The 13,634-nt window shown below is 50.4% G+C and overlaps 1 protein-coding gene across 1 annotated transcript in view; it reads right to left on the bottom strand.

Annotated features, from left to right (window-relative positions):
- Npc1 (NPC intracellular cholesterol transporter 1) overlaps window positions 1-13,634 on the bottom strand; it is a 54,421-nt gene that overhangs the window by 38,279 nt on the left and 2,508 nt on the right. Inside the window, exons 2-3 of the mRNA XM_016007803.3 lie at window positions 2,771-2,893; window positions 1,641-1,747 (exon numbers count right to left, since the gene is read on the bottom strand). Of these exons, the coding sequence (XP_015863289.1) occupies window positions 1,641-1,747; window positions 2,771-2,893 (230 nt within the window). The remainder of the gene's footprint in view (window positions 1-1,640; window positions 1,748-2,770; window positions 2,894-13,634) is intronic.

Below are 13,634 nucleotides of genomic sequence, written 5' to 3' on the forward strand. Positions count from 1 at the left end.
TAGCCCAGGCTGGTCTCAAAATCACAGAGATCCGCCTGGCTCTGCCTCCCGAGTGCTGGGATTAAAGGCGTGCGCCACCACTGCCCGGCAATTCTTTTTATTTTATTTATTTTTATTTTATGTGCATTGGTGTTTTACCTGCATGTGTTTCTGTGTGAGGATTTCAGAGCCCCTGGAACAGGAGTCACAGACAGTTGTGAGCTGCCATGTGGTTGTGGAAATTGAACCCAGGACCTCTGGAAGAGCAGCCAGCGCTCTTAACCACTGAACCATCTCTCCTGCCCTACACTCACAAATTCTTAGAACCTTGTAGTAACAAAGAAATAGCTTTTAAAATTGCCCTCCTATTACATATAGTTTATTCAGAAGTAATTTCAAAAAGGAAAAAAAAAAAAGCTTTTCTGAATTCTGTGCTTTGTAATTTAGAGATGTCTATCTTTATTCCAAAGGTGTCATATTTCTGTACCACTCTGACAAGAATCATTCCTAGGGTGCACTGCTCTCCACTGAATTACAAACCTCCTTCATTTAATCTCTACAATCATCGATTTCAACAGCTGCATAAAACTCAGGTTAGTTTGTTTCTCTTGTTGGTATAATTCCAGCTTGACCCTCTGATAACATGGGCGACCTAACTCTAGTAGATGCTTACACCAGAAGCCACCACTTAGAGTGGACACTAAACAAGTGTGCTTGGACGAAGCGGCAAAGACTCTGCTCTGGCTCCAGCAATGTCACATTTCTGACCTACTGTTACATCCTGTGATGTAATCTGGGGAGGCCAGCGCTGCCATGGTTTCCCACTCTGCACTGCCCACTTCTAAGAAGCAGGGAAGGGTCCTGCCGCCCACAGTGGTCTCTGCAGAGAGCACCTTCCCCTCATTATCTCCTCATCCACCTCTATCCGTGTGCTCAAGTCTGCATAGTTTACAGGCACCAACATCTGCCGCTCTAGAATACCACCATGTTCTTCGGCACATTTGAAAACGGCTAGGTGGGCTTGAGGAACGTCCACTGTACCATCTTTTCACACTGCCGCACACTAGAACAAGCTCAATATCAACACAAGCCCGGGTTGACCCAGGAGCTAATGCTAGCACAGCGTTTCAGCAGAGACAGCAAGGGTGACAGGCAAGGGCCGTGGGATGCTGGCAAGCTGCATGACCTGAGTCTGATCCTCAGGACCCACAGGACAGAAAGAGAGAACCAATCCCAACAAGCTGACCTCTGACTTCCATGTGTGTGTGCACCGTGTGTACACTCAATAAATAAATAACTGCAATGAGAGCTTGGAAAAGAATGACAGGCGGACAGGCGAAGCAGGGCAGCAATGGGGGGGGGACGGGACGGGACACACGACACAGACAACCTGGGGACCACACAGATGAAGGACCAGGGTCCTGAGCAGGACACCAGCGACCACTCTGAAAGGCCACAGGCTCCGTGCAGTTCCCTTGGGGGCCAGGACACCTCAGGGGAAACCAAGTCTTAACTCTGAATGCAACCAGGAGGAGAACTGCGTGTGCCGTGTGACTTCTCCCTTCCAACAGGCCCCGAGTGCCTTCCCGGAGTCTCCAAGGTACAGCAGAGGGTCACTGCGTGTGGAGCCCCTCGGCTCCGCTTGCCAGTGGTCAGCCTACCTGGACAGAAACTGCAGGGGCAGCTGCAGGTTGTTCTTCAGCGTCTGAAGCTGTTGCACGTCACAGCAGAGACTGACGTTGCCGAAGAAGAATCCCGGACAGAGCTCCTGTGAGGGGAGAGGATCGGAGAGCACGTCAGCAGGGGCAATGTGCCGGCGCTCAGGCTGCTCACGCGGTTCTTGCAGAACCCTTTGAAAGGCCAGAAAGTGGGCTCACAGGAAGCCGTAGAGACAATCCTACTTATTTTTCCTTTCCTTTACTGCTTTGCCCCACAAGTTAGCCTATTCAAGTTCAGCCACGTTGCTCTGTCCACTCACCTCTCCGGGGACAGTCAAAACTTGCACTAATTCTGAGGAAAGGAACCAAGGTGTTCAGAAGATCTCGTGCCACGCGGGAGCAGTCAAGCCTACAAAGGCAGTCTTTTTTGCTTGACATTTCCCAGTTTTTTTTCCCAACAGCCCTAAGAATCATGCTAACGAAAAGCAGAGTCCTGGGGGGGGGGGGCGGGGGGAGCCAGAATTCTCGGCTCGCAGGGGAACAGAGAAATCCCTAAAACAGGAAGAGAATTCCCAGCCTCTTAGTGGCAGAGTCTAAGTCTGGAAATCTAGGAACCAACCAAACAAACAAAAAAGCTAACTTCTAATACATTTTGCAGAAGTCCTAAAGAGTAGTATCTGAGGTACCAAGGTCAGCTCTAAACAGGAACTCGCTATTGGGAAACTCCAGGAGACTTACAAAGTCAGCACCTGGGAGATTATGGAGCCGGTTTATCGGTCAGTGGTCAGCGCCGTGGGGTACGGGCTCAAGTCTAGGATAAGATTTAAGCCTCGGGGCTGGAGCAGTTAAGAGTGATTACTGATCCTATAGAGAACTCAGTTCAGTTTCCCAGCACCTACATGGCAGTTCATAACTGCCTGTGAACTCCAGTCCCAGGGGATCCAAGACCCTCTCCTAACACACACACACACACACACACACGCACACGCACACGCACACGCACACGCACACGCACACGCACACGCACACACACCCGATTTAAGTCTCTCCGTCTTGCCTCCAGCACTCCCAGCACCACTGCACAAGCTACTGCCCATGCGTGTTGTCTGGTGCTCTCAAAACAGCACACTCACCTGCACCAAGTCATATCCGTCCTTCGGTAAGGGTTTTGGTGGACCAGAATATTTACAGTTGTACCTCTTATCTCCAACCGCAATTCCACACTCTCCATACCAAACACAGGATTGTGAAAACACCTACGGAGAGTCAACATGGACAAACAGGTTTTAGCAAGAAAAGGAGCTCAGCCGGAGAACCTTCAATGACACCTAAAAATGAAGTAACAACAAGGGTTGTTGTTAAACATGCCAAGAAATATTAAAATAGAACATGGCAGGCATGGGGGGTGGGAATGTCTTAAACGAACAATCCCAGCACTTGTGAGGCCGAGATAGAAAAATGATGAGTTCAAGGCCAGTCTGGGTTGCACAGTAAAGACCAGCTAACTATCCAGCCAACTCTGTCCTAGAAACCAACAAAACAGAACGCCCAGGCCCTGGGGCTGGAGAGACGGCTCAGCGGTTAAGAGCGCTTCCTTCTCGTCCAGAGGATCCACCTGTAATCCAGCTCCGTGGTACTGACCCCTACTTCCGGTCTCCTAGTGTGCATGTGCGCGCACACACACACGATAACAATATCTTTTTAAAAAGCAACCAGACTTAATACCCCAAATGGCTTTGTCAAGTCAGTAATACAGGTATGGAAATTATCTACAAGATGCCGACTTCCCCAGTGCTCGGGAGAGGGCCTAGTTCCAGGAAGACTCACAGTACAAGAAGAAGCGACACAGCACTCAGAAAGTTAGTGATTACAAGGTACCGGTGTTGGGGCATTTGCACAAAAAATCAGATAGTCAACCAAAAGAACATTCCCACATATACTGACATTAGATAATATTGGTAATTCAAAAGTAACCTGTAGAACAAAACCATAAATATCACTAATCTTACTAATAAAAGTGTGTGAAAGAATGGACATCGTCCTTGAGGGCTAAGAAGAATGCCAAGGACCGCACGTGCCGACTCTGAGGACTATCACCTAGGCAACACTAACTCGTGAAAACGTCCTATGAAAAGATGTGTCAAGAGCCACTCACATTCCCCATGTGACAGTCACAAGGCTGCCTAGAACTTGAGACAAGGAAGGGTTCCGTGAGTCACCACCCTGTCCACGCATGCCGGCCAAAGCGAGCCCATGCTCTGCATTACAGCTGACTCGGCAGAGGTGACCAGCAGGCCAGGGAAAGCACGGAACCAAGGAGCAAGCTGGATCCCAGACCCCCGGTGGCAAGCCTTAAACACACTGGACAGAAGCGCCCGGACCAATCCACGCACATGCAGGGAGCTAAGTCAGTAGTCCTCAGCTCCCAGCCAAGATGCGGACCCTGGAACATAAAATATGGGGGTAGGGGGGAAGGAAGTGGAACAATCCCATCAACCAGACCAGGGTACACAATTGTCAAGGGATCCAGAGTCAATATAACCTGTTTCTGAATTCATCCTTTAGATAACAAATTAAAAATTACAGTTTGCTAGATGTTGTGGTGCATGCCCAGAACCTCATCTACCACAGAGAGCGGGCGAAACAGGAAGTAGGAGAAGCAGAGTTTGAAGCCATCCTGGGCAACTTGGCGCCCCTGCCTTCACAGAGAGGGATGGAGCTCAGGGGTGGAGTGTTTGCTCAACATGTGGAAGGCCCTGGGTTCAAAACGGCAAAGCAAAACCACAGACGCCCCAACCCACACAACCCCGTCCATCCTTTTGAGACAAAGGACAGAGTCTAACTCTAGCTCAAGAGCTCCTTCCCCAGGCTGCCTGAGTCTGGCACCATCCCCCTCGCTGAACTCACTGTTCAGACCACAGCGGGGGTGGGGGGTGGAGGGGGGGTGCGGTGGGGGGAGATCATCCAAATGAGGAAGTGTCAAGATTTTAAACCAAACCCAGCAGCTCCACAGAGAACCTCAGCTCTGGCCTTCCAGCTGACAGGTGGTTACCAATGTAACTCAAGTTTTAAAAAGCAAGAGCTGACTTTGGAGGTGGGGGGACGAGTTGACAGTACAATTTAAACACAAGGGAGCCTTCTCTCATTCCTCAGAACTCTACTAGCTGCCAAGTCAGTCTCACAACAGAATTCAAAGGAAAATTCCGGAGGCCAGTTAGAGCAAGGCCAAACAAAAACTGATTCAGCAGGGCTGACACCAAAGCAGGTTCTGAGCAGAACATCCCAACAATGTGACCAGATGGCATGTCCCACAACAAAGGACGGGACAAAAAAAGCAAGGTGACAGTTAACTAGTCCCAGATCAACAAGCATCTGCACCAAATCCACAGCCCTCCGCAACAGAAGCCCAGTCAGTCACCAGGCCAATCAAAATGACCAGCCTGTCTCTGCTGTCCCTGACTTCAAAGCCCAGTGTTCCTCCCCCTGGAAAGGAGTGGGGGAGGAAGGGGAGGGGGGGGCGGGAGCTCCGGATCCCAAGAAGTCAGTACTTCAGTCACCTGGAGGGAGTTACTACTTAGCCATCTCAACAGAACAGGGACTACGCGGCTTCCTGGCCGTGCTGGGCTAGCATCTCACAGAATCACCTTGCCCAGTGCTGGGCTAGCATCTCACAGAATCACCGTGCCTAGTGCTGGGCTAGCATCTCACAGAATCACCGTGCCCACAGCAGGAGCCCGAGGCCTTCAGTGTCAGCCCGAGTCCTCAGAGCAGTGTGACCGGGTACTAGTGCACGTGTTGTTTCGTGTATCCACAGATGCGCATGCTGAAGCACTAGGAGACACATACACAATTTGTTCAAGATCACAAACAGTGCCTTAGCCAGGACTGAAACTGAAGCCTTTTGGCTCCAGGCACAGACTCCTCATAAAGGGTAATCAACTCCACAATTAAGGCCCTTCTCAGAGTTACCCCGCCCACTCCACCTCTGTAAGGGCAGAGCCCAGGCATCTCACCCAGCAGCACTGAAGGGCGAGGCCCCTCTTCACAACTACAGCAAGGAGAGCCTGCTTCCTCCCCAGCTCTTCACTGGGCAGCATGTGACTTCATTTCCCTGCTGTGACCCTGCCTAACACCTGGTTTCACAGACCTCCCCTGCTCTCCACACTTCTGCCCAGCTGCCGCCAGCCTCTGGGTCTTGAGGAAAGTAATCTCTTTCCATGTCTCCACACCCGGGGCCTCTGGCAACAGTTCACCCTGTAAAGGGGCCGCACAGCTGACTGCCACCCACTCTGGTGGGACTCCCTTGCTCAGCCATCTCCCGCGGCCTGCAGTCTTCATGTGCTTAGAAGCCACCCTCTCCTGCTGCCCGGGAAAAGGGCTCTGGACACCCTGTCCTAGTTTTCCCATTCCCTGTCCCATCCTGAGGAGACCATCTGCCTCCACACTGGTCCCTGTCCTCCTCACTACCTGCTAATCTCCACCCCGCCTTGGGGCACCTGTGGATGCACTGAGATGTCCCCCGGAGCACCTGTCAAACGTTCTAGTCCCACAAGAGGATATGGCACATTTCCCACCCTCACCCTTCAGGCACTTGCTAAGTGTGTCCCTCCTTCAGAGCCCAAACAGATCTGTGCCTCACCTGGTACTGGAATTACAGATGAGCAGGTAAAGTGCCACATCTGAGGTCTGGACTACGACACGGCAGAGCTGGACTACACCTACCTGTGGCCTCGGTGCCTGGAAGGCTGGGCCCTCCTGCTGCTGCTCCAAGGGACTACAGGTCTAAAGAAACAAGGCTGGACCCTCCTCCTGCTGTTCCAAGGGACTACAGGTCTAAAGAGACAAGGCTGGACCCTCCTGCTGCTCCAAAGGACTACAGGTCTAAAGAGACAAGGCTGGACCCTCCTGCTGCTGCTCCAAGGGACTACAGGTCTAAAGAGACAAGGCTGGACCCTCCTGCTGCTGCTCCAAGGGACTACAGGTCTAAAGAGTCAAGGCTGGGCCATGCTCATCTCTGCAACCCATGGGAAATCTAACTGGTGCCTCAGAGGCAGGATTTGCAATCTCAACATCGCCACAGCACAGAAGGCAGCCAGGGCTTGTGTGACAAGGAGAGCTAATGTGTCACGTAGTCTCCCAGGACGGTCACAGCAGCACATGCTAATGCCACCATGCTCTGGGCAAGCGGAACTCATGTGGGCCATACACTTCCCCTTTAGACAAAGAACCTGACTTCCAAGCATAAAGCTGCCTTCACTTAATATAAGAAGCCTGATTCCAAGGCTAGGGCAGTGACATTTGCCCCTAATCCCAGCACTCAGGAGGCAGATGTAGCAGGATTGCTACTGGAGGCTAACCCAGGCTACACAGCAAGACTTCATCACCCAACCAAAACATACCCTGGTTTTAAATTCAGAAACATCCCCCCCCCTTTGAGACAGGGTTTCTCTGTGTAACAGTCCTTGGCTGTCCTGGATCTCGCTCTGTAGACCAGGCTGGCCTCAAACTCACAGAGATTCACCTGCCTCTGCCTCCTGAGTGCTGGGATTAAAGGTGTGCACCACCACATGGCTCAGAAACATCCTCTTATGGAAGGAAGTATTATGTGCAGTAATCAAATGAAGCTCACCATGTCTGAGGTCTACCTTCACCAGAAGCGAGTCTAAAGCAAGCAGGAGCCTTGTTCTGGAGACAGACAGAAAGACAGACAACAGCCATGGCTGTGCAGGTGTGATACACTGAGCTCACTCAACATGGCCAAAGGCAAAGTCATACGTGTATTTTACCACCCAAATAACACACAACAAGAGCCTGGTCTCGGATGTTCTTCACAGATGAAATGGAGTCTGGTGTTAAGGGTGGCAGAGCTTCTGGATTATCAACATTCTAAGGTCAAATAGGATCAGGGATCATGAGCTGAGTGTCACACCATACGATCATGAGCTGAGCGTCACACCATACACCCAAGTCTTAACAGCATACCCCACTGACTCAAGGACTGGGGTATTTCAGTCAGTATGCTGCTGCTGTACCAGAACAGCTGAGACTAAGTGATAAACAGAAATGTATTAGGCTCGGATCTGGAGGCTAGGCCAAGGTGGAGGGCTGCATCTGGTGTTCCTGTTGCCATGTGCCATGGCAGACAGCAGAAGGTAGAAGACCAGGAAAGGGCTAAACGCACCCTTTACTAGGAACTCACTCTCGGAGGACTACTCGCTCATCTTGACAAAGGTGCACTGATCTGTCCACACAGAACGCACATGACCTAATTACCAACACTGTTGCAGGTGTGTGTGGAGGGGGCGTGTGTGTGTGTGTGTGTGTGTGTGTGTGTGTGTGTGTGTGTGTGTGTATGTGTCCAGCACTAGAACTCTGTTGGCACACTCAGGCCAATAGCCAGATGTATTTTTCATACAGACCACTCTTACAGAGATACTCTTAACTGAAAGGATGACACTACTTATGTATTACATTTTTGTTCATTCTTAAAATATTTTTTAAAGACTGCAGATTTTTCTTTAATTGCAAGTCAATATACACCGATCACAAATACCCAGATTTTCACTGAATTAAAACTGAAGGGCCTCCCTTGGATCCCACCCCTACCCATTTCTCAGTGCTGACTGACCACACCAGGTCTTCCTGGCTTTCCACCTTCCCCACCACATCACCTGGCATAACCACAAGCACGCTGGGCCAGCTCCCTTCCGCACATCACTCTGTTTGGCTCTTCTTAAACTACCCTCAGTTATTTTTATCTAGATCCTTAGGGCCAAACTCCACACCACAGAAAAACAAGCCTCTCTGTGTCTTCTGTGTCGCCCATCCCGTCTGCCCTCTCTGGTGACCTTTTCGTAGGTGCCTCTCCCAAGACTCACTTCCTCCCTTAGCTGAATTCTGACCCTTCCACTCTGGCCTAGTGCCCGTGTTCCCCAAGTAGGTGAGCTGCCGTAATAGCTCAGAAGCAGAGCTGGTCTTCCCAGTGAGGCCACGTGTGTTGGTCACATCCTGAGAGCTCCCTTGCAGGTCCACTAGGGCCAGGCACTGATAATCTGTCTCTGAGGGCCACAAAGGCTTCGGAGACAATGACTCTCATTCACATCTCCAGGTCTCTGTGGCAGACACTCAACCCTGACTGCAGAAGTTCCAATGCAACCACAAGAAGAAGTAGGTGAATGGGCACGTCCCAATAAAACTCCACTGACAAGCACGCTGGCTGGGCCAGTCTGCTACCTGCTGCTCTCACTGGGTTTCCTAAGCTCAGAGACAAGAACTCATGGGCATCGGCTTCACCCCAGATTTAGTAGTTATAAGACTAGACAGTCTCTACTTTCGAAAGATAGGGAAGATGTGGTTTAATTACTAGGAATATTACTGACTCAGAAAGCTGCTTCCAACAGTTACCTGGTCAGTGCAGGAAGATTTAAGAAAGACTAACCCGCCTGCTATCTATCAGCTACTACGATCGCTGACCCCACTCTACTGTCCATGAGCACATATGGAGGGCCGCAACCCACATGACACAGAAAGAAACCCTGAAGGCCAGCAAGAGAGCTGTGCACTCCTGGAGGAGGCCTCCAGTGAATCCTGCTAAGGTCCGAACTCACAGATCCAGAAGGAACGCCAATGGCACCCCAGGAACAAAGTCGTGTGGTTTCTCACTCACCTCGTTTATTTCTCAAACACTCCGTCACACGGAACATGAACATCTTACAGGCAAGGGAACTAAGGCTCAGAAATGGTATTCCAAAGCCACATAGCTCGTGACATAATTCTGGGAACCAAGACAAATGTTCTCCAGTCCATCTTCTGAACTTCCCACCCTCCCAAGCCGCGTGCCCGCACAGTTCAAACTGCAGCCGGCTTTGGGCAGCAACACACCCTCAGCCAGGTGGCCCGACCTGCGGTGGTCCCCGAGTGCCCTTCCTTCACAGACTCGGTCATTCACATCTCTCGGTGGCTGTCAAGTGATGACTCACTTCTCAGTGTGACCGACAGTTCCTCAGCTTCCTGCCAGCGCCCAACCATGATGCTACAGTTGGGTGCTGTGGGATGTTCTGTAGGTCCTGTGGGAGCCCATTCTCAGGTTCTTTGTGGCGTTACCCAGCAGGTCCGTATAGAGGATGATTAGGACCATGGGCCTGAGTGCAGGTGTTTGAGATGGTCTGCACTTGGCTGTGCTGGGGGATGGTCTGTATGCTCTGATTGGTTAATAAATAAAACCTGATCGGCCGTGGCTAGGCAGGAAAGATAGGTGGGACTAACAGAGAGGAGATATAAAAGGACAGAAAGGCAGAAGGAGACGCTGCAGCCGCCGCCATGACCAGAGAGGCTGCAGCCGCCGCCATGACCAGAGAGGCTGCAGCCGCCGCCATGACCAGAGAGGCTGCAGCCGCCGCCATGACCAGCAGCATGTGAAGACGCCAGTAAGCCACCAGCCACATGGCAAGGTATAGATGTATGGAAATGGATCAATTTAAGATAAAAACACAGTTAGCAAGATAAGGACAGTTGGCAAGAGGCCTGCCATGGCCATACAGTTTGCAAGCAATATAAGTGTCTGTGTTTATTTGGTTGGGTCTGAGCGGCTGTGGGACTGGCGGGTGATAAAGATTTGTCCTGACTGTGGGCAAGGCGAAAAAATCAAGCTACAGTTGGGATTACCACTTCTGCTACCACTGTGGACAGCTGAGGGCAACAGAAGGACCCGAGACACAGCGAGCTCCAGATCCAAGAGGGAAGAGGCCGGGTGGCTGCTGGTTAGCCCCACGGCCTCTCTAGGGCGCATGGACAGTCACCACAAAGCAGGATGGGGTGGAGGGAACCCTGCCCAGAGACGACACTGCCTGCTGTCCCTTTGGAATTGGGAGACAGATTAAACAAACACAGCAGGACTTGGAGGTGGAGGCCTGACCTGACTTCTGGGGTAGAGCCGCTGGTTCTGTTTCAAAGCCAGCCTGGCATGACACACACACGCACACCCACACGCACACACACGCGTGCGCATTCACACATATACACACACACACACACACACACACACACACACGCGCGCACGCACGCACGCACACACAGAGCAAAGGGTAATTTGTGCACACCAAGACTAGCCTGTATATAGTGTTGAAGTCAACTCTTTTTAGAATGAGACGGGCCCTCATTTCACAGACAACCCTTTACCTCGCCCAAGGCCACACAACTAGTCCCTGACAGACATGTATGAGCCTCAGCTCATACGGGATCAGAGAAGAGCCCCAAAGCCACAGCTCTAAGACAAAACTGTGACGTGAGTGCTGGTATGTATCTGTAGAGGGCCATGGTCAGCAGACCAGTCGCCCAAGACAGGAGCAGGTGTTGAGGAGGAGCCTGGCTGGCCAGAGGGGGTGACACCCACTGCTGGACACCCACTGCTGGGCACCCACTGCTGGGCACCCACTCCCCTTAGCTTGCTAACTGCCATCATCAGGGAGCAACAGGTGAACTTGAGTGGACTGCAGAAATCAAGCTCTGGGCTGCCATTGACTTGCCCTGTGACCTTGAGACAAACACGAACTTAGTGTTCCTGTTGATAAAAAAACAAAAATAAGGGGCTGGAGAGAAGGCTCAGGGGCTAAGAGCACTGGCTGCTCCTCCAGAAGTCCTGAGTTCAATTCCCAAACACACACTGTAGCTCATAACTGTGCGTAACTATAGTCTCATGAAATTCAACACTCTCTTCCGGGGTGCAGATAAAACAGCTATATACATAAAATACAAAAATAAGTAAATCTTAAAAACAGGAAAAATATACTTTTACCGCACGGTTTCTATGAAGACAAAACAAGGTTAGCTGTGTGATCACGACACTGTGCGAAAGCGGGTGGCTACTTTTATATCTTTCATCCTCTGTAATCCAGAATCGCTCCACTGCCTGCTAGTAAACACGGCCACACAGCACTGTCGCCCCAGCTCTTAGGAGGTGTCGGAGGCCAGCGGGCTTACACAGCACGTGTGACATTTTAATAACTTTACGAAGATAGTTTATACACCATGATTTACCCCTTCATCGCATGCAACTCAATGAATGGTTGTTAGCAACCAGACTGCTTTCTGCCGTGTAAGATTCGGTATTGCCACACTGCGTGTGTGCAGTGCAGCACTTGGGGGTCGGAGGACGGCTTCTGGGGGTCGGGTCTCTTCTCCCAGTGAGCTGCAGGGACTGAACTCAGTCACCAGGCTTGTCCGGGGCACTTTCACTTGCTGCCCTGCCCTGCTCCAATTTAGTAATTTTTAGTTTTTTATTAATAAATATTTGTATGTATTTATAGAATATAGTATAATTCAATATATGACATGAAATGATTTAACTAGGGTAATCAGTGACTTCATCTCCTCTACCGTGAATCATTTCTATGGCTGTCCTCCACCTTCCCGGTTCCTCTTGGTCACCTGGCACACAATTCACTCTCAGCTCAGCTCAACACCGTAACAACCTGTCCTCATCTTACCTGAGCATCTCTCCCGACATCACCATTTCCCCCAGTCTTTCACCCACTAAGTACGCACAAGACAGACAGAGTAGCTGACATTACACAGCCCTTTACAGCGTATACACTGCTTTCCCAACGGGCTGGGTCTTTGGATCTTCACATCCTACACTGTGTCCGGAGCCCCTACTTTATAATGAGGGAATTAATTTGAATTCCTCTTGTGTGACCTAAGGAAAAGGACAGAAAACCGATCAAGGAGAAAGTGTTAGAGTGTCTTTCAAACCCTTCCAGAAGCTTATTCACTGTATGAGAGGGCTTTAAAAACACGTACTTATTTTTTTAAGCCATTTTTTTTAAGTTCTGTTACCTAAACAAATCTTCCAAAGACTAACATTACAGGCTGCCAGAGGTGGCTCAGTTGGTCAATCAGTGCTTGCCACACAAGCCTGAGAGGATCAGAGTCTGGCTCTCCAACACCAACGTCAAAAGTCAGGCACTGTGGTACATGCTTACAACCCAGAGCTGAGGAGGCAGAGACAGGAGGATGGATCCCTAGGGTTTACTGACTAGCTAATCTACTGAATAGGTTAGCCCCGGGTTGAGTAAAAGACCCTGTGTCAAAAAAATGTGAACAGTGACTGAGGAAGACACTTGACCTCTGCCCTCTGTGTGCATGTAACCACCCTCACCTCCCCCACCACACACAGGCACAAGCCAGGAAAACAGTCAATCACGATCATCACTAGAAATCAACTGCAAATACATTATATATATAATTTATTGCTATTTTATGTTCATTGGTGTTTTGCACCATGTATATCTGTGTGAGGGTGTCAGAAGCCCTGGAACTTGAGTTACAGACGGGTGTGAGCTTCCGTGTGGGTGATGGGAATTGAACCCAGGTCCTCTGGAAGAGCAGCCAGTGCTCCCAAATGCTGAGCCATCTCTCCAGCCTTTGCAAATACATTTTTGATCACAACTAATATTTAAGTCCCTTTTCAAGATCCACTTTGAGGCTGGGAGACATAATGATGAAAAAGAGCCATATATCAAGAGTTCTGGCCCCACTTGGAGATAAAATATAGTTCTTGCCCTCAAGGGGCTTGTAATTTGGCATTTCAGTTACAAAACAACCTACAAACATCCTGGAAAGTAGGCACAGTTAATATGACTTTATAGGGGGGACTGGAGTTCTAGTAGGGAGAGATGGGGTTAGGGCCCCCTTCCCCACACTCAGGTCTTTGAGTTCAAAGACTTTGTAAACAGAAAAGGCCACTGCAGCAGTTGAAGCAAAAATTAAGAACTTCCATGGGAAGGCATCCTGGCTGGGGAACTGCACAGCGTCACCAAGAAAGCTCCAGGCAGCAGGGACCTTGGCAGTCTGGCAAAGACTTTGTGTGGGCATGATAGCAAATGGTCTCATGTGTCTGGGGAGCAGACACCCTCTGCAGGCCCCAGGTGACAGAAGGAAAGGGCACCTGAGATGGCCTTGCCCAGACTTCCCAGTAGGTGATGCGCCATGCTTGAAACA

This window comes from Peromyscus maniculatus, chromosome 19, assembly GCF_049852395.1.
Source record: "Peromyscus maniculatus bairdii isolate BWxNUB_F1_BW_parent chromosome 19, HU_Pman_BW_mat_3.1, whole genome shotgun sequence".
NCBI lineage: Eukaryota > Metazoa > Chordata > Mammalia > Rodentia > Cricetidae > Peromyscus > Peromyscus maniculatus.